The sequence below is a fragment of the Trachemys scripta genome, chromosome 2, assembly GCF_013100865.1.
Source record: "Trachemys scripta elegans isolate TJP31775 chromosome 2, CAS_Tse_1.0, whole genome shotgun sequence".
Lineage (NCBI taxonomy): Eukaryota > Metazoa > Chordata > Testudines > Emydidae > Trachemys > Trachemys scripta.
In genome coordinates this window covers 134,384,434-134,405,744 of record NC_048299.1, presented here as the reverse complement: position 1 = coordinate 134,405,744, position 21,311 = coordinate 134,384,434, and the positions used below count along the sequence as shown (strand labels likewise).

The following is a 21,311-nucleotide window of genomic DNA, read 5'->3' as shown; positions in this document are numbered from 1 at the left end:
ACAATATATAAATGAAAGAATAGCATCTCCTATTTCAGTTTGGCGCACAGTACATATAAACAGTGGAGTGACAGGCACCTAATATAAGATTGAAACACATTACATCATCAGTGAAATATAAAGCTCCTATAATAGTCTGGAATGCAGTATGGAAAGAGTGCAGTGAAAAGCCCTACCATAAAGTAGGCCCAGTACATGCTGAAACAGTATAAGCTATTATGTTATGGAATGTAGTCTGTGAACTGTGGGAGCACAGGCTTAATATGGAAATGTCAGGTTAGTGGTAGGATGTTACTGTAATCTGGAAAGTTGTATGTAATCACTGTGTGAGAATAAGGTCAACAACACCACAAATACTTGACTAATATGGAACACAGCATATGAATGATGAGAACAGATGGTCCTTACTACACTCAGCAGTGATGCAGTATATAATGTATATGAAGAAAAGGGTCAGTTTGATATTTTAAATCATGGTGTAGTATAGAGAATGAACTGTTTTCTGTCTGTGTTCTGTATAGATTGAATATATCACTTTGGCTGTATTTTATGAATCTCTGCTACGGGGATCACCCTGTTGTATTTTTAAGAATCTGGGTAATAGATGGGAATCACTCTGTTGGCTACTGCAGAACCTACTTTGGTGCAAAGCAAAGGATGGATAAAAAGTAGAGATCCTTTCTTGTGTTTACTTGTAGAATTTGCCCTGATAAATGGACTGTAAAGTTTTCCCACTCTGCATGTCTCTGCAGGAGTTTCAGTGTGCAGTAGAGCTATACAAATAACTGATTTTTGTTTTGTTTTCTGGCAATTCCAAAAAAATCAGAAGAAAAATAATGGGTTGAACCAAAACGATTTTTTTTTTCAAATTTTTCTGTGAATTGAAAAATAAATAAATAAAAATTGTATTGGTCAAAGGAAAAATTTCAGTCAACCCAAAACAAAAGGTTTTATTTTGGGTGTTTTTTAAAATAAATAAATAAAATTGAAGCATATTTTCAAATGAAAAGTTATTTTGAATCAAAAAATCAAAACATTGTCTTTTTTAACTTTTCATTTCAACATTTTTTACTCTTTGGGCATTTTTGTGTCCTGGTTTTTTGACATGAACAATTTGGCAAACATGCATTCACACAACATTTCAGTGTCAGTGAATCTGCATTTTTTGCCAGAAAAATTCACCCAGTTCTAGGGCCTTCTTTTCCTGTCTCTTATACCTTTGCCCTTTCTGTTCCCTCAATATTCTTTTCCCAAAGGTCTGCAAGCTTGTCTGTAAATCAAAATATATGAAGAGCACCCTATTTTGCCAGGCTGAAGACTACAAATCTTCTGCTTTGTCTGATTTGCTGTGGGTCTTCCCTGGGGCTGCAGTGTACATCTCTTTAGTGACAGTGTTGGAACAGAAGCAGCTCTCATCCAATTGCTGCTCCTTCCCTGTAGATACCCAAAATATTATTGGGCAAGGTCAAGCTGTGTGCTCAATCTCTGCTACGCATACATAAACAGCCGTTTATAATCCCAAAAGATCCTATCACATCACAGATTTCGAGTACAAGGTGGTCAAAATTTCTCAACAACCAGAATGGTTTCTTCCCTTATCCATAGTTTTGATAGCAAAACTGACCGTTTGTTTCTCTGTTGAGGTTCAAAGGGCCTGAATTTTCACTCCTTGATGGTGTAATTGCACTAACTTCAGCATAATTACACTAGAGTAAAACTTGCGTATAGCATGAAGAATCAGGTCGTATATCTGAGTGTCCCCAAAATCTGGACATGATTTGCTCTGAAGGATTGATCTTCACCAATCTGTAGTAAACAGATACGAATATATAAACTTATTCTTATGTGACTTAGTCTGCTATTTTGTATATATACGTCCAAAAGCATGAGTAAATATGTTATTAAAATCACATTTAGCATGTAAGTTCCTTGGGATGGAGACTGAGTCTTGTATTTTACTGAACTCAATATTGGTACCTGAGTAAAATATTTATTTATCTGAAAAAGGGGGATTCTGAATATAATAGTGAGAGGCCCAGTATCAATACACCTATTTGAAGTGCCATTGCAGCAGGAATAATTCTCTGAAGAATTCAGTGAAGTCAGTAAAATAAGAGGGATCTTCATCTGACATTGGCTTCTAACTTAGGTCCTTATAGGTTTTCCTGTCCTTGCAAAGGTGAAGAAAGTAAATGTGGAAGCAAATCTTTTTCCTAGAAAAGCAAGATAATACAGTTCACATGGTCAAGGGAGGGAAAGATGACGCATGTGTGTAACAAATGTGTAGAAGTTGTCAGTGAATAAAAGTGTAATAAAATAACAGTGAATAAAAGTAAAGGAAATATTTCCCCCTCCTCATACAAACAGCATTCCCTTTTCTCAGACTGAAAGGTAATCTGTTTTCATACATAGTGGGCTAATGCCACATAGTTTTTCACATTTGGAAGGTACATCTGAAGGCTGCATCTGCCGAGTTGTATTTGTCCACATTTGAGGAGCTCTAGTAATGTTTAATGAAGGTTCTGTCTTCTGACCAGCAAGCTGTGGCTAGCTGCAGCTGGAGCAGCCATCTCTCTGACAGTGCCCACACATACTCAAAAATGTCCAGGTCACTTGAAATTTAATCCAAGATTTTAATGTATTGGATCTAATCAACTTGTAAAGCCTCTTAGGTAACTAAACCAGTTTATCTATCCTCAGACCTTTTCATATACTTAAGGAGGACAGTGACATGCACAACCCTCAGTCTTTCTCATCGGTGCCAATTTAGAGCTGGATTGGATTACAGTCTCCTGAATTTGAGTCTTGCCTGATGAGACAAATTCATAATCTTGTATATTTTCTTTGGGACCATGCAGATGTTAAGCACCATTGCTTTCAACTGGCACACAACTTCTTTCTGGAAGAACATTAGAAATATCTTGTCATTTGAATGCATGAGGATGACAGGAAAGACTCTGCTCAAATCTCATTTTACCAATAAAGTAAGCAATGGGTTTTAAATCTTCAAGGCCACCCAGGTGAAATGGCTGTCATGAACTGATGAAATGTGTTTAGACTCAAACCAGGGTGGAATGGAGGACTGTGGATATAAGATCTAACCCCTCTCTCTTGGATCTTCGCATTCAATAACCTTCTTAAGGCCTGAAAGTCTAAATATTACCAGTTTTCTTCCGTTAGGGCCAAACAGTTACTTTTATCTATATTTAAGATGGGGAGATCCCGTGCATCAATTTAGAGTTCATATACAGATTCAGCCCCTCTGACCATCAGTAAAGATGAGTGGGGACTCTCTCTTTTTTTTTTTTTTTAACTCAGATGTCAACCTTAGGCTGCCTTCTTTTGCTAGGGTCTGATGGAGAAGGGTACAGGTTTAAATCTTTTTGGGCTGGATTGCATCGTTAGGCACAGCTTGTAATAACTGACCACGTGGAGCTTTCCCAGGAGTGTACAGGCAGCACATCTATTACAACCCTTTGTGAAGTGCTGTATACTCCATCGCTTACCCCGAGGCAAGGCTAGCCAGATCTGCTAAGTTCTAGTGCATAATGAGGTCATGCCCCCCTCACCCATGACCCCAAAAGGAATGTGCAGATTGAAACTGCAAGGAAGGAAAAATTCCTTATGCTGTCCCCACCACCACATAAACACAAACCCTTTCTCTCCGCACTAGAGTGGTGGAGTACTTATGCCATGAGAGAAAACAGAGTTAACAACAGTGAGAGATTTTCTTAATAAGTAGAACCTTGGCCTCTTGGGACCCCATTTCTCTATTTTTTGGGTGGCGATGACAATCTAACAGTCCTCTGAGATGCTTTTTTAAATCAAAACACATCCACTGAGGTTAGGCTCAAGACACCAGTCAAAGCTAGTTGTACGCATCACATCACTCAGTATTATGTGGCTGTTTCTTACATAAACAATAGGCTGCAGCATCCTTAAGGTTTGTATTGATCAAAATCTTTGTGCAAACTTTAGATCACAGATGGTAAACTTAAAGGAATAACTTCCTTTTTTCTGAGCTACTGTTTGAGAGCTCTTCCCTCTGACCCTCGCTTTAAATCTGAGAGTCTTTTGTGACGAAAGAGGCTCTGCTACAATTTGAAGCCAAATAAAGTTTCCCAATAGGTATCACTCTAGTGCTATTTAATTATATAATACTATGTCTGTGAATAGTGTGATTAATAGGTATGCCAAGATACCTATTTCTTTGACTGGTATTTTTGTTTTGGGGCTGAACAGTTTATCTAAAGGTTGCCTGGCTAAGCATGCTTTGATGTGTAAAGTCAAAGATGTATTGGGAGTTGTGAACTCAGGTCTGTCTCAGAAATGATTTATGGAGGATTATTAGGACAGATAGCTATGTATGTCAGACTACAAAGGGGAATTGAACAAGAATATTTCTTATTGTCCATAGCTGTTGTGAGGTATGAGACAGACACCAAACTGGGTTTTGTACTATCTATAATGTAATGTGTAAGCCAATAAAAGGGGTTAGGATAGGATGAAAAGCTAGGTTTTCCAATAAACCAAAATGACTGGAGAGAGGCATGCAGTAACTCCAACTGACAGCTTGTTTGGCTTGACAAAGAGACAGATTTTGGTTTTATATGAAATCTTCAGTTAATTTAGGGAGATTTTGCAAAAGCTTCTAAGGGATTTGGAAGCAAAATCTCAGTGAAAGACTATTAATAGTTATTGTGTTTCTAAAATCTTAGGTATTTTTGAAAATCTCCCTTGCCCAATAGTTTCTGTATCTAAGCTCAGAGCCTAACTCACTTTGCTTTTCACATCTGTCTATGGTAATTTCTTTATAACTTGTGTTTGTTTCTGCCTCATGGCAAATATACTTTGCTTTTTTAAAGATAACTGAGGGCACTTGCAACCACTGCTCAACTAAAAGACATAGAGCTGGCCAGTGCGGCCTCCACCCCCACACCAAAATTGATAGCTTTGACCAGGAACTGGGTCAGAAGACCCAGGGAAAACAGCGATGCACATTTCATTTGACCTTCTCTGCAGTGAATCCCCCTCTGGGGCACAGACTCTCTCCTGACAGAAGGGTGGTGCAGGTTGCATCTCAGTTTCATCTATGATGAAAATTCAGTTTTGGAGAAACAATTTGAAGCTTTAGAACTGATGCTATATCCCCATTTTCTATTCTACAGCAGCACTAACATTCATCACTAGTATTATTAATAGTAATAACCATGTAATTAATTAATATCTTAAGCAGCAAGATGTTTTTTGTTTAGTTGTTTGTTTTGGGGTTTGTTGTTGATTGGACCAAGAAATTGAAAAAAACCTAAGTGAAGTATAGTCATCTAGCTCTAAAATAGGCTATATGAGTGAAGCTATTTGGTCGTCAACCTGAATCCAGTGGAGCTGGTCATTAAAAGGCAGGAAGCTTATTTCTAGAGCACCAATAGAATGCATGCATCATACTTTATAAGTACATCAAAGTGTCCATTCAAGGGACTGATAAAAATCAGTAGCTTAACCTAAATAGGATTGTACTCAGAACTTTTGGGGCCCTTTGGATCTCCCACTTAATTGTGTTAGGTGAAAGATAACTTGGGGTTCTTTGCCCCTGTCTTTTATAGTCCAGTGAACTTTTGAAATGTATCCTTCTCAAAGTTCGGTGTCCCTGCTGTGAAGGAAAGGTGCCATGGTGTCTGATGGAGAAGGTTCCAGGATGCTTTCTTCCTTGTTTGTTCTTTCTACAGTGCACATTGATCTGTCCCTGCTGCCTCTGATATGCCAATGAATGGCCACTTGACTGTGATTGCCAACTGTCTGTGATTACACCTGGAGAGAGGCATCGACCTTTTTCCTTTGTTTGGGAAAAAACATGTTTACCCATTCTCCAGACTTGTCTGGTTCAAACACATTTTAGTCCCATATTTCGTTCGTTTGGTCAGTCCTTGGGGAATTTATTGTACATACACCATGCACAAATATTAATTATTATTGTGTTATTGGTTTTCTAATGATACCTTACGTAATACCTATTAGACAGATTATAACAGAAGTGAAGTGGGATACACTGAACTAGTCAGACTAGCTGAAACGCACTACTTGATACTGGCCCGCTGGAATTGGGATGCTCTTCAGGTCATACCTACAATGGTTTACCATACATAGGAGACAAGAGTCTTATAAAATACATGTGAAGAGTTTACCATCAAAAGGTCTGATACAGCAAACAGTTAGTGCTCCATGCATCATTTCTTCTGCACACAGTCCAGTTGAAAACAGGGGGACTCCATGCTACAGTAATTACTTGTAAGATGCTTCTAGATAGGATATACAAGAAACAATTGGAACACATGAAGGTTGGAAACCCCAATTAAACTATCAGTATTGGAAATCTTTATGCAAGAAGTGGGTTTTAAGGAGGACTCTGGACTCTTAGAAGACAGGGAAGCACTCTATCAGTATAAGATATAAGGCAAGATGAAAGAACAGTCCAGTATTCCATTTATTTAGGCCAAAGAAAATTTCTCTTATCTTTGCCATGAAAATATTTAGCCATCCAATAGATTTTTTCAGATACATCCCTAAATGTATGTAAATAAAATTAGAGAAAAAGTAAACACAACTGTGGGTAGATTCAAAACTTTTTTTCTCTCTAGTATCATAGTAAGTGAATTGAAACAGTGAGTGAAATACATTGTTTTCATAAGTGACAAAAAGAAAAATGAAATTATTCATTCAACACAGTGCTTTAATCTCCCATAGAATATATGTATGCAATTGATGTGGACAGAGCTGTTCCTCTTTTAAAAACTAAAGCCACCATTTGTTATGCAGCTGTGAAAATCAAGTATAATATAGATATAGTTCACAAAAGAATCAAAATTCAATCTGTTATACTACAAAAGCTACAAATTTGGGGACAAATATTTGACTGTTTTATTAGCATGAAATTGCTGTCTTTGAGCTATGGTAATATTGGTTACCCTTATAAGTTTTTCTAGTGATTTGATATTAGTTGGACATAATATCCATAAGCATTCATGTGTTCCTATCATTGTAATTCTTGTTTCACTTACTCCCATCTCTAGCTGTACTCATTGTACTATATCTAAACCTAGGGTATAGTGCTCACATTCAAACAAAACGAAGTGTAGTACATACTACTGTGAATAGTCAATAATGGGTCTGCTCTCAGTCATAAGCACTGTGTCTAGTAGTCAGTGTCTGCAGGAGCCAGACTCTTAGATTAGAAACTCCTTGGAATAGGGACTATGTATTTTATTATCCTGCAATGTACAATACATGTTTTTGTAGTGATATACAAATCATAGTAATGAAAATATTTTTTCATTTTCAATGTGGTATGACATACATAAACTTCTGTCTATTAGAACTATCACAGAACAGCACAACTGTCAAACTATCTGAAGAATCACTTACAGTACATAAGAGATATTCAGTATCTTCTTCCTTTATTTTTCATCAGAGATTATGAACAAGCCTGGAGTTAGAAAGAAAGCTTGACTAAAGTCTGTAAATGACAAATTTATTAAAAGTAATTGTGAATGAATTATACATTGACAAGTATTGCCTGCCAATCTCTTTCTTTGTGTTCCCTCACTCTGTTTTTGTTGCTGCTGTTTTGCTTGCCCTACTTCAAGGCTCTCACTTTCACAGCTAGGCAACGTGCCAACAAACCAAAGCAGTTAAGCTTGGTTAGTTCTGCCTCTAGTCCAGTGTCACTTGCAGTTTCATGAATCAGCTATTTCTGATCCCCACAACCCTTAATGTTCTAAAATATCTTACGTCATCATGTTTCAATGTTTCATAAAAAGTGAGACATGCTATACTTTCAGTACAGGAAATAAGCAAGCAAGAGAGACTGCAGTCACAGCAAATAATTAATAATAGAATTATACCTTTTTTCCCCCTGCTATGTAAAAATCAACTCCTGGCAAAATGTGTCTTGTAAATTCCTATGGAAATTTTGTTTGGAAAAAAAAATCAAGTTGCATGATGAAATAAGAAATAAATGTAATTTTATTTTGGATCCTTTGATAATATAGAACGTCTCCTTACCTTTTAAAAAATCTGTACCATTTTTAAAGACTTACAAATTAGCCCATATTCTGTTCCTTTGTAACCTTCTTCAGCTGTGCAATAATATATGCCACAAAGAGTAGATCTGTGCATTTATGCTTTTTTATTCCTTCATAGGTATTTCATTGACCATAATACAGAAGAAGATAGGTATTTCATCATTGATGCTAACACTGGAACCATTAAGACTGCCAAGATCTTTGACAGAGAGGAAACGCCTTGGTACAACATCACAGTTGCTGCTTCTGAGATAGGTAAATACATTTAGTAGACATGTAACAGAAAAGCTTCCATATCATATGAATGCAAGACTAATAATTGTTTTTAAGAAATACTATCCCGATTGTCTATAGGTTCTCTTCAAAGACAGGCCTTTTTCCACCAATTTGGAGGTAAAGGAGAATTTGAGGTATACATGTTATTTCTCTAATTCCAGAAAAAATACAAACACATATATTTATTCATCTATGTAAATGTACAACCTTTTCCTCTATTAAGCACATTGGTACCAATTTATCTCAGGCACAACTCCATTATATGTAATGTACTCATATCAGGGAGGAATTTAGCCTTTTTGTGTGGGTTGAATATCAGCTTTCATATTTCTTGACAAATAAACAGTATTTTCTTTTAAAGAATATTGCCTAATCTGAGAAACTCAACCATTCCCTTTTATAGCTAGAATTAACCTAATGACCCTACAGATTGAATCCCCCTCCTCCTGCTCCCCTCCGCGATGTTTTCATCTAGGAAATTAAATCCCCAAATATTCCTTAAGGTTTTATTAATCTGGTTTTTACTTTGGAAAATGGGACACAGGTTAAGACATTTTGAAATTTTTACTCATTGTGACTGAGACAGAAAGCTGAAGCAAATTGTCTTAGGGTCACTGTGGCTTTGTGGATAAGATTTGGATTTGGATTCTGTTCCTATTCCTACAGCAAACATTTTGTGTGAAATGTTCATAACTGCCTAATCCAGACCAAATTCCTCTGAAGAAACAAGGCTACTCGCTACCTTAAAATAAGAGTATTTGCTTGATAAAACAGGAGTGTTTTCTTGCATCTGGAAAGCCAGTTTTGTCGGTAGCCCTATTTAACTTAAGTTGTGAAAATTGTATTGGTATAGGAAATTTTTTTTTTTTTACTTTTTAAAATTCTCCTCCAATTAAGAAGATTGCTAAAAGTGACTGAACTCATTTTTGTCACAGATTCTACATCCTGGCCAAGTCTAAATGCTGGCATCAAAACAAAGGGAGATAGGAATACTAAGCATGTGCCCACACAAACTGTGCCAATTGAACCCGCAAATGTAATCTTTGAGTGGCTATGATTTTGCTTGGGAACGTGAACTATTTTCAGATGCAATTTTTCTTTTCTTCTTGCTATATCCCATCATTGCCACCAAATGATGCAACACAATGTGGACCAATGACAATAGCCACTAATAATGGTGAGCTTCCCGTCTGTTTTCATCTGTTTCAGCTATAGATTAAAATTGAATCTGTTTTACAATTTGATTTATGGAAGATGCTACTAGCATATGCTATAGTATTAGTATATATGCTATAGTATTAGTATATATATAATTTTATGAGGACAGCAAATTGATTTTTTTTATTATGCCTGCTTTGGGGATTCAGTTCCTATTTTGAACTAAGTAAATTTCTATAGTAAAATCTTGAGTTTTATGTGGTTAGTCATAAAAAACACAACCACTGAGACTTTGGTGTGCTTTTCAGTTTCTTTGCATAATGTCCTATTACAGTGCAACATGCACTAAACTATAATTTAGGCCTAATCATAAACAGGTGCATAGTAAAAGTAAGGTTTAATTAAGATTTAAAAGCCACATTGGGACATCCATATGAAGCTGCAAGTGAAAAGGAATAGTTGCTATCCAGGCTTTCCAAATGTATCTGCTTTGCAGAAATAAATCTCAATAGCATTAAAGTTAAATGTAGCTTTTCTATACATAATTTATGTCACATAATCAAGAGAGTGGTATTGTGCACAGGATAGTAATAAAGATTATATTTATAATTAAATAAAATTAGATGTATGGTGATGAGATGCTATTTTAAAGACAATCTCCTTAGAATTCTACATCCACGGTGCTCTGTGTAGTGGGGAGAAATGGGCATTGCTTTCTCTCCATGTTTACTTCTCATTCTTAACACGGGGGAGTGGGAAAGATTTGAAGCTTTTGGTAAAAAGGGGGGATTGGCAGACAGATAAACTAGGTTTTGATTAATCTTTCTTGGGTCCTCTTCTTCCATAACTAGTTTCTAAGATTAAAATATTTTAATGTACAGCAGTTGGAATTGTCTTCAAGTTATAAAGATTATCACGCTGTACCAAATCCCCTGAGAAACTGGAAATTGAAACTAGTACTGGACAAGGAGTCTATACAGTATGCAGAGCATCAGTGTTCTCCTCACTCTTTGTTACTCAGGCAGGCTGACAAATGTTGCCCCATCTGCAACTTTTCCATGGCACTCACTTTAAAATGCACAATGCATTTCAGAAGATAAGCCTGGGGCTGACAAACAGGTAGAACCACCATGGCTAAATCCTAATATGACAAGAAAGGTCATAACCTTTAAGCAATTTATGCCAATTGGTTAGCCAGGAACAATGAAGAATGCAGAAGGTCCCTGAAAGTGTGCCCCCACCTTGACAGTCAGAGGGCACAGGTCCTCTGGTGACATTGTAGTTTTGGTCAGGTGTCCAAAATGTTTTCCTCTCCCCACCAACATCACTTCTGTCTTGCCTAGGTTTAATTTCAGCCAGTTTCTCTTTATGCTGCAGCTAATCTCACAGTGCTGTCTGTATTGGATGTGAAGGAGATATAGAGCTTGGTGTTATCTGTATACCACTGGCACTCACACTCTGCTTACGTTTCAGGTTTATTGTTTCTGAGTCCTCTAGGAGGTGCTTACATGCACTTTCTGGGTGGAATTTTGAGAGGAACTCAGTCCCAGATCTGCTAAGGTATTTAGGCACCTAACTTCCATTGAAATCCAGGGATCTGGATCTCAGCATTGGCCTAACTACTCCCATTGAAGTTTTACCTCAGTGGGAGCACAGTGAATCTAATAATGAGTGCTTTTGAAAATTCCATCCCCAGTGAGCACAAAGCATGAGTCCTTGCAAGTGGTATTCATAGAGTCATAGATTCTAGGACTGGAAGGGACCTCGAGAGGTCATTGAGTCCAGTCCCCTGCCCGCATGGCAGAACCAAATACTGTCTAGACCATCCCTGATAGACATTTATCTAACCTACTCTTAAATATCTCCAGAGATGGAGATTCCACAACCTCCCTAGGCAATTTATTCCAGTGTTTAACCACCCTGACAGTTAGGAACTTTTTCCTAATGTCCAACCTAGACCTCCCTTGCTGCAGTTTAAACCCATTGCTTCTTGTTCTATCCTTAGAGGCTAAGGTGAACAAGTTTTCTCCCTCCTCCTTATGACACCCTTTTAAATACCTGAAAACTGCTATCATGTCCCCTCTCAGTCTTCTCTTTTCCAAACTAAACAAACCCAATTCTTTCAGCCTTCCTTCACAGGTCATGTTCTCAAGACCTTTAATCATTCTTGTTGCTCTTCTCTTGACCCTTTCCAATTTCTCCACATCTTTTTTAAAATGCGGTGCCCAGAACTGGACACAATACTCCAGCTGAGGCCTAAGCAGAGCAGAGTAGAGCGGAAGAATGACTTCTCGTGTCTTGCTCACAACACACCTGTTAATACATCCCAGAATCAAGTTTGCTTTTTTTGCAACAGCATCACACTGTTGACTCATATTTAGCTTGTGGTCCACTATAACCCCTAGATCCCTTTCTGCCGTACTCCTTCCTAGACAGTCTCTTCCCATTCTGTATGTGTGAAACTGATTTTTTTTTCTTCCTAAGTGGAGCACTTTGCATTTGTCTTTGTTAAACTTCATCCTGTTTAACTCAGACCATTTCTCCAATTTGTCCAGATCATTTTGAATTATGACCCTGTCCTCCAAAGCAGTTGCAATCCTTCCCAGTTTGGTATCATCCGCAAACTTAATAAGCGTACTTTCTATGCCAATATCTAAGTCGTTGATGAAGATATTGAACAGAGCCGGTCCCAAAACAGACCCCTGCGGTACCCCACTCGTTATGCCTTTCCAGCAGGATTGGGAACCATTAATAACAACTCTCTGAATATGGTTATCCAGCCAGTTATGCGCCCACCTTATAGTAGCCCCATCTAAATTGTATTTGCCTAGTTTATCGATAAGAATATCATGCGAGACCATATCAAATGCCTTACTAAAGTCTAGGTATACCACATCCACAGCTTCACCCTTATCCACAAGGCTCGTTATCCTATCAAAGAAAGCTATCAGATTGGTTTGACATGATTTGTTCTTCACAAATCCATGCTGGCTGTTCCCTATCACCTTACCACCTTCCAAGTGTTTGCAGATGATTTCCTTAATTACTTGCTCCATTATCTTCCCTGGCACAGAAGTTAAACTAACTGGTCTGTAGTTTCCTGGGTTGTTTTTATTTCCCTTTTTATAGATGGGCACTATATTTGCCCTTTTCCAGTCTTCTGGAATCTCTCCCGTCTCCCATGATTTTCCAAAGATAATAGCTAGAGGCTCAGATACCTCCTCTATTAGCTCCTTGAGTATTCTAGGATGCATTTCATCAGGCCCTGGTGACTTGCAGGCATCTATCTTTTCTAAGTGATTTTTAACTTGTTCTTTTTTTATTTTATCTGCTAAACCTACCCCCTTCCCATTAGCATTCACTATGTTAGGCATTCCTTCAGACTTCTCGGTGAAGACCGAAACAAAGAAGTCATTAATCATCTCTGCCATTTCCAAGTTTCCTGTTACTGTTTCTCCCTCTTCACTAAGCAGTGGGCCTACCCTGTCTTTGGTCTTCCTCTTGCTTCTAATGTATTGATAAAAAGTCTTCTTGTTTCCCTTTATTCCTGTAGCTAGTTTGAGCTCATTTTGTGCCTTTGCCTTTCTAATCTTGCCCCTGCATTCCTGTGTTGTTTGCCTATATTCATCCTTTGTAATCTGTCCTAGTTTCCATTTTTTATATGACTTCTTTTTATGTTTTAGATCATGCAAGATCTCGTGGTTAAGCCAAGGTGGTCTTTTGCCACATTTTCTATCTTTCCTAACCAGCAGAATAGCTTGCTTTTGGGCCCTTAATAGTGTCCCTTTGAAAAACTGCCAACTCTCCTCAGTTGTTTTTCCCCTCAGTCTTGATTTCCATGGGACCTTACCTATCAGCTCTCTGAGCTTACCAAAATCTGCCTTCCCGAAATCCATTGTCTCTATTTTGCTGTTCTCCCTTCTACCCTTCCTTAGAATTGCAAACTCTATGATTTCATGATCACTTTCACCCAGGCTGCTTTCTACTTTCAAATTCTCAACGAGTTCCTCCCTATTTGTTAAAATCTAGTCTAGAACAGCTTCCCCCCAGTAGTTTTTTCAACCTTCTGAAATAAAAAGTTGTCTGCAATGCAGTCCAAGAATTTGTTGGATAGTCTGTGCCCCGCTGTGTTATTTTCCCAACATATATCCGGATAGTTGAAGTCCCCCATCACCACCAAATCTTGGGCTTTGGATGATTTTGTTAATTGCTTAAAAAAAGCCTCATCCACCTCTTCCACCTGGTTAGGTGGCCTGTAGTAGACTCCTAGCATGACATCTACCTTGTTTTTTACCCCTTTTAGCCTAACCCAGAGACTCTCAACACTTCCATCTCCTATGTCCATCTCCACCTCAGTTCAAGTGTGTACATTTTTAATATATAAGGCAACATCTCCTCCCTTTTTCCCCTGTCTATCCTTCCTGATTAAGCTGTACCCATCCACACCAACATTCCAATCATGTGTATTATCCCACCAAGTTTCAGTGATGCCAACAATGTCATAGTTGTATTTATTTATTAGCACTTCCAGTTCTTCCTGCTTATTTCCCATACTTCTCACATTTGTATATAGGCATCTAAGATACTGGTTTGATCCTTCCTCCAAGTTTTGCCCTGACATTCCTTTCTCTCTGCCAATATAGCCTACACTCCCTCTCGTTTCCAACCCATCTCCCAGGTCTCCATGTTCCCCACCTACCTGTGGGCTTTGCTCACCTGTCCCTGTCGAACCTAGTTTAAAGCCCTCCTCACTAGATTAGCCAGCCTGTGTCCAAATAGGGTCTTTCCCCTCCTCGAAAGGTGGACGCCATCTCTGCCTAGCAGTCCTTCCTCGAATAGCATCCCGTGGTCTAGGAAGCCAAAGCCCTCCTGGCGACACCATCTTCGCAGCCAGGCATTCACCTCCATGATGCATCTGTCTCTGCCCGGGCCCCTACCTTTGACAGGAAGGATCAAAGAGAATACCACCTGCGCTCCAAACTCCTTCACCCGTACTCCCAGAGCCCTGTAATCACTCTTGATCCGCTCAGTGTCACACCGCGCAGTATCATTTGTGCCCACATGGATGAGTAGCATGGGGTAGGAGTCAGAGGGCTGGATAATCCTTGACAATGCCTCCGTAACGTCTCAGATACGGGCTCCCAGCAGGCAGCATACCTCCCGAGATGAAATGTCAGGGCGACAGATGGGTGCCTCTGTCCCCCTCAGCAGAGAGTCTCCGACCACCATTACCCTATGTTTCCTATTCGCAGTGGTGGCAGCAGACCTCCCAGCCTTAGGGGTACGAGGCTTCTCCTCCTTTACTGTAGGGGGTGATTCCTTCTTTCCTGTATCAAGAAGAGCATAATGGTTACCTATTACCATGGCGGAAGGGTTCGGAGCAGGGGTGGAGCACTGCCTGCTGCCAGAAGTAACCAGCTGCCAGTGTCCACCCTGAACCATCTCCTCCTCTACCAGTGGTGTATCAGCAGTCCTGTGTACTGGGACAGCTACCTCAGCTGTCTCCACATGGACACTGTCCAGGAATTGCTTGTGGATTCGGATGCTCCTCCACCTAGCCACCTCCTCCTGTAGCTCTCCCACCTGCTGCCTGAGAGATTCCACCAGCAGACACCTTTCACATTGGATGGTCCCCCCAGCCTAGATATCAGTAAGTGGAAATTGCAAGTTACAGTCTCTGCAAAACCACACCAGGATCTGGGTAGAAGCATCCATGCTCAGGCGCTCTGTCTGGCTACAGGCACAGGTGGAGGAGACAGAAGCAGTGCTGGCACAGGTGTTGCGGGTCTTCCTAAGCATCGTAAGCCTCCCTCTGTCAAACTCCCGTCTGCAGCCCCCGTCCACTGAAAGGGTTGTTTAAGCAAGAAGTTTTGAATGTAGTTGGTTTATAGGTTTTAAGGGGAATAAAGGGAAAACAGATAGAACCGGCAAGGGACCCTCGCCCCCTTCCCACTCCCCTTCCAAACTCCCTTGCGAAAGTCCCCTGTTAGCAGCCCCTGTTCGCAAAAGCCATCCTTTGGGGCCATCCTTTCTTTAACACATTAACTGGGAAGATGGATAAGAAATGAGGTATAAGAGGGCCACAGTCAGGGTAAGTGGGATGTGCCAGGAAAATAACATAGTTGAAGTAGCTGCTTTGGCTGTTTCAGCATTGGTTGGTACAAAACAGTCTGCAATAACACCTGCTAGGAACTCCCCAGATGTCAGGGGAATAAGAAAGTTTATAATGCAGTACTACATCTTAAGTGAAGGAACTGCAGAGTGATGAACCTCACCTCAGTTCTGGGGAAACTGACTGAGAATGTATATTAAAGACAGAGTAATGTAATACATGGATAAGTGTCAATTGATAGGATTAAAACAGCTTCAGTGAGAGTAAATCATGTCTCACTAACTGTTAGAATTCTTGGAAAAAGGTAAATGAAATAGTGATGGAGGAGAGCCAGTTGACATGATTTGTTTGGCTTTTTTAAAGGCTTGAGACAAGGTCTCTGACAAGAGACTATTAAAGGAAATAAATAACTACAGAATGAATGGGCAATGTGCTGTCATAGATTAAAAGCTGATTTAGTGATAGGGAACAGAGCCTCAGTGAATAGTTGTTCCTCTGAAAGGAAAATAGTTAAGGGGGTGATATTGGGATCAGTGTTGATCAGAATACTTTGTAATGATGTAATGAATGAAATGGGCAGAAAAGTGGTGAATTCAGATTATGGTATATTCTATCCCAGTTGGTAAAAAACTAAGGAGGATTTAGATGGACTCCTGAAAGATCTAAGCATATTGAAAATTGGGCAGTAAAATTTAAACTTAGATAAATGTGAGGACTCATACTGGAGGAAAAAAATCAAAACGTCTCATTCATATATACATATATATGAATGAGATGTTTTGAGAGATATATATTAAAGCAGATGCTTCAGACATGTGTATATATATTCACACACAGCGATACAAACCATGTATCAGTATAATAATATATATACACACACACACTGATACATTCTGAAGAAGAAAGATCTACTGCAGGAATCACTGGTAGATGCTTCATTTAAGATTTTTGCTCAATATGCAGCAATGTTGAAAACAAATATGATTCTTACCTACTTTAAGAGAAAGATGGGGGCCAGGGAGAGGCAGAAGTACTAAAGCACTCATTTCTAATAGGCTTGTTCCAGCTCTGACGTCAATTCCAGTTAAAGTTAACTTATAGTTTGAATGATCAAAGCAACACACCTTACAAATGGGAAAGATAAAAAAATATCCCTTGGAGCCTGTTGTTCCAGTAATATGGGGTGAGAGCTGTGGGAGGAAATAAGCATAACATGGAGGCATCAGAGGATTAGAATTAGAATGGCATGCTGCATCAGAGGTCCCAGCCAAGAAAAACTGCAGGTGTTGTTAAGAATGTTGCTGAAGAATGTTGTTACTGCTGTCAGGTTGTTATGGCTGCTCAGTGCTTCTGTTCTTGGCGCTCCAGTGTTGTTAGCACTAGCAGAAAATGCAGCCTGCTAATTCACCAGGCCTCAATGTCGCTCATAAAGAAAGACCATGGGCATTATTCTAACTTGGCTGGGTTTATTGCCCTGAAGGCACAGTCCTAGTGTTCTGGCACCATGGTTACAGGTTACACTAACACATGAGTGCCCAGTAGCAAGAAGTGGCTCAGTCAGAAGTGGGAGTTTCTGCTGTCCCTAGGCCATACAAAGGGTTAAGGAGAGGCACCCCAACATTTATAGACAGAGTCAAACAACTTACATACCACCTTACATGTTTCATGACATCTGCTTGTTACCTCCCCTTATAGCTTGCTCCAGATGACTTAGGCAAAACATCCCTATTCATCACATCTATCAAACCCTTTTATCTGTGTTAGGTCAGGATGTACCTGTGTTAATCTTTTGGAATGTGTACACATACATACACAGTATCTGTTGTTTCTTAGGAGTGCCTTTGTTTTAGCAACACTACCAATACCCCTTGCAAAGTTCATGTATTGAACCATGAACTTGTAAGCATTTGTTTTAATACATGGCCTGACTTTACTGACTATGGTTCAGGCCTCAGGTCTTACACAGGCCAGGTGCTCACTCTCTCTCTCTCCTCCAACAAGAAGGATTTTGTCAGGAAGCCTGGTTCAGCAGTAAGTCTAGCAAACTAAACCTGCCACAACTCACAATCAGCCTGTGGAATTAATTACCACAAGAAGTCATTGAAAGGGAAAAGATTTGACATTAAAATGGATAATAATATCATCCAGAGTGATAATGGTAAATGTTAACAAAAATCATGAATTTTGGAAAGATCGAAACCCTTGTGCTTTAGGGCATAAACCAACCTCTAGGTATTGAAGATTTGAAAGAAAGTTTCTTTGTCAACCATACTATGTTATAACTGCGTTCTACAGAATTTCTCACTCTTTCCTCTGAAGGAGATGGTACTGGACACTGTTGGATATAGAATCCTGGTTTAGATAGATCACTGGCCTCATATAGTATAGTAGTACCTATATCCCTATGCAGCTATCAAGTGAACTCAATGAATTTATATCCAGAATGGATTAGAGTGGGGAAGAAGAATTTGCAACCATTAGGATAAACTCCAAGAACAAGCCTGAATTCCAATGTGCACAAAGACTTATTCATTATGGTTCCTAGATATTTTTCCAAAGAAGATTCTAACCTGCAGAGCAGAGGATGCAGAGAATTGAAACAAAGAAAATAACTTGAAAATAGCAAGGCTCTCTGCTGGGGTAATGTCAGATTCCCCACAGATTTTCTTAAGCTCTGGATGTCTGAAGTTCTGGCAAAAGAGAGTAAAATATGACCATGTGAAACGATACTGCACACATGGAGCTTTGATCCCACAGTGAGATAGGAAATAAGAGTCTTTGAAACATTATTATGCAGCCACATAATTTTAAAAGTCCTCAAGGCTCTAAGATAAAATGAGATACTGGAAAACAAAGATATTTGATTTTGTTGTTTGTTTCTTCTTCCCCCCCACCACCATTCCTCCATTTCTCATGCCAGCTTCAAAGGAAAAGGCACAAATATATACATACAAAGCAGCAGCTCTGTGATATATTAATAAAATGTGTCATGGTTTATGCTGCAGTATTGAAATGATCCCAGGGAAATACAGTCACTACAAAACCCCAACAAAGCAGCACTTTTTCTGAGACCCTTTGAGGCAGGGCAATACATTCTAATCAAAAGAAAGAGGATGAGGATAACCAAAACATACAAAACAGCAGGCAGTAATTGTTAACTATGCTATAGAGATCAATATGGACTTTTTAATTATACACAAACATTTTCCAAAGATAATAATAATAATAATGGAGATATCCCATCTCCTAGAACTGGAAGGGACCTTGAAAGGTCATCGAGTCCAGCCCCCTGCCTTCACTAGCAGGACCAAGTACTGATTTTGCCCCAGATTCCCAAGTGGCCCCCTCAAGGATTGAACTCACAACCCTGGGTTTAGCAGGCCAATGCTCAAACCACTGAGCTATCCCTCCCCTCTATAGTGGAAATAGAAATGAAGAAATACAAGGAAATAACAATGACAACTAAGAAACATAGAATTTGAGAGGAAATTTAAAATATGTGAAATTGTTTAAACCAGGGTCAAGAGTTATCAGATGGATGTTATAAACAGACCATGTAGCCTAAGAGAAGATAACATGTGACATTGGCCTAAAATTGAACCTTTTTTTTCTTTCAAGTGCCACACATATTTCCAGTTAAAGTCAGTGGGCTCAAACAAAGGAAAGAATTGGCCAATTGTTCTCAGGTTTTGCAGTAATTTGGGGAGGGAGATGGGGAAGGAGACATGACTATTTTGCTTTTAAGAAAAATATGTGTTTTGAGATTAAATCCATGTTATTACTGATTCTGCAAAATGAGACAGAGGGATGAAGCTGGAGGAATTGAAAGGTTTAACGAAAATGGTCAAAAGCATGGTAAAGGTCCAGAGGATATAAAATAGACCTGTTAACACTATCGAGAGACATACTGGCTTGGTTTACAGTAACAGTGACCAAAATGTGTGTACATTTACATACACTTAAAAATGAAATGATAGATGCACACAAGCACTCTTGTTTAACTTTGAAAAAAGATAAAGAAATGTATATATATATACAGCCCGGTGGCAATAAGACTATGGGATGATATGATTCTGGTGTATAAAGGGTGTCGGAGAAAAGTATTTTTTTTTAATTATGAATTGGCACTGATAGGGCCAGAATTGTTAATGTAATTACCTTCAAAAACAAGTGAGACTCTTTCAAACTCACACCCCTAATTTTAAAGATCAAAGACACTGCCTATCAAAGACATGTGAATATTTTTGAGGCTATTAATCTGGATTACAATTACACAACCACCATAGATGTGCAAGACATTTCTTGGGAAATGATGACAATCTGAGAGGTGCTGGTGTCATGAGTAGCAGCCCCAAGGACCTTTAGGTACAGCCAGTCATGAATTCCAAGGAAATACACTATTAGGAAGATCATTTGAGCTATTAAAACAAAGAAGAGCCAATGGTTGTGCCCAAAAGGAATTTTATGGATGTGATTGTCAAGAAGTTTCAGCATTGCCATTGACTTCAGTGCAAACAGAATTGGTTCAGTGCTGATCACTTTTGACAATCCCGTCCTTAAATCCCAGGCCCTGATCCCGCAAGATCTTTCATATGGGCACAGTTTGCAGGAAAAGGTCCTAAGCAGAGCCAAAGAAAACCAGTACATGCAGGAAGTGCAGTGAGTGATCAGCATGTGGAAGAATCACACAATGAGGCAGACTGATATATACCATTTTGAAGATAACACTTCTCTTTTGAGAGAACTACTATTTTTAAACAGAAGTGTGTTTTAAGGAGTTACATTCCAAACTATAATCAATTTGTGGTGGTTTTATGTGATGTTGACACCTCTCCTCCATTATACACTGAGGCACAGTAAGGTGAAGTGACATGCCCAGGAGTCACATAGTCAGTGTTATGGTCAGGAATACAACCTAGAAGACCTGACTCCCACTTCCCCTTTCTGACCAAGAAACCGTATTAATGAGGGAACATTATTGAGAGGTAAAAGAGATTGCTCTTGACTATTAATATTTCTGCTGCCATTAAACTAGGATAAGATGTTTGGTTTCCATTCACTCATTCTTTATAAAATGGAACTGAGAATAGAATGAGAATAGTACTATGTTAAGCCATTTTATTTTCTCACTTCACATTTTCCCATAATCATGAGTTAACAGTTAATTTTAATGTCTGGTATCACATAATTATTAAACAGATGAATTCAACCTTTTGTTCATTACAGGATTGTAACTAGAACAGAAAATTATATAAAATGCATTCGTTCACATAATTGTTATAACATGTTAATCTCATAACACTGTGTATTTGGCAGAGGGTTCTGGATGATTGCCTATTCAATTCCAGTAAGTATGGTGCTGGTTGTACTATTTTGTTGCTCCTGGAAATTTTTTTTACCATGATTTTTGTTTGATGATTTTTTTCCTCAGAATATATATTGCAGCCACAATGAGCCAAATAATCCCATTGACTCCAATAGAATTTGGTCACATATATTTATAACACATATGTGGTCATATCTAGAAAATAAATTCTATTATAAACTGCAAAACTATAAAATAAACAGTTGCATCACAATATAAACTGCATTCCTTTTTTCATCTTTGGCCTCACCTGTATTCTGCCTACTAATCCATATTCACTGTGGCTTTTAATATTCCAGGCAGTTGCTTTATTTTTCAAAGA

At 38.8% G+C, this 21,311-nt stretch overlaps 1 protein-coding gene across 3 annotated transcripts in view; it reads left to right on the top strand.

Moving 5' to 3' along the window:
* Positions 1 to 21,311, top strand: part of CDH18 (cadherin 18) — a 904,559-nt gene that overhangs the window by 836,773 nt on the left and 46,475 nt on the right. For all 3 annotated transcript variants that reach the window (XM_034761577.1, XM_034761578.1, XM_034761579.1), the window contains one exon: positions 8,197 to 8,333. In XM_034761577.1, coding sequence (XP_034617468.1) covers positions 8,197 to 8,333 — 137 coding nt within the window. The remainder of the gene's footprint in view (positions 1 to 8,196; positions 8,334 to 21,311) is intronic.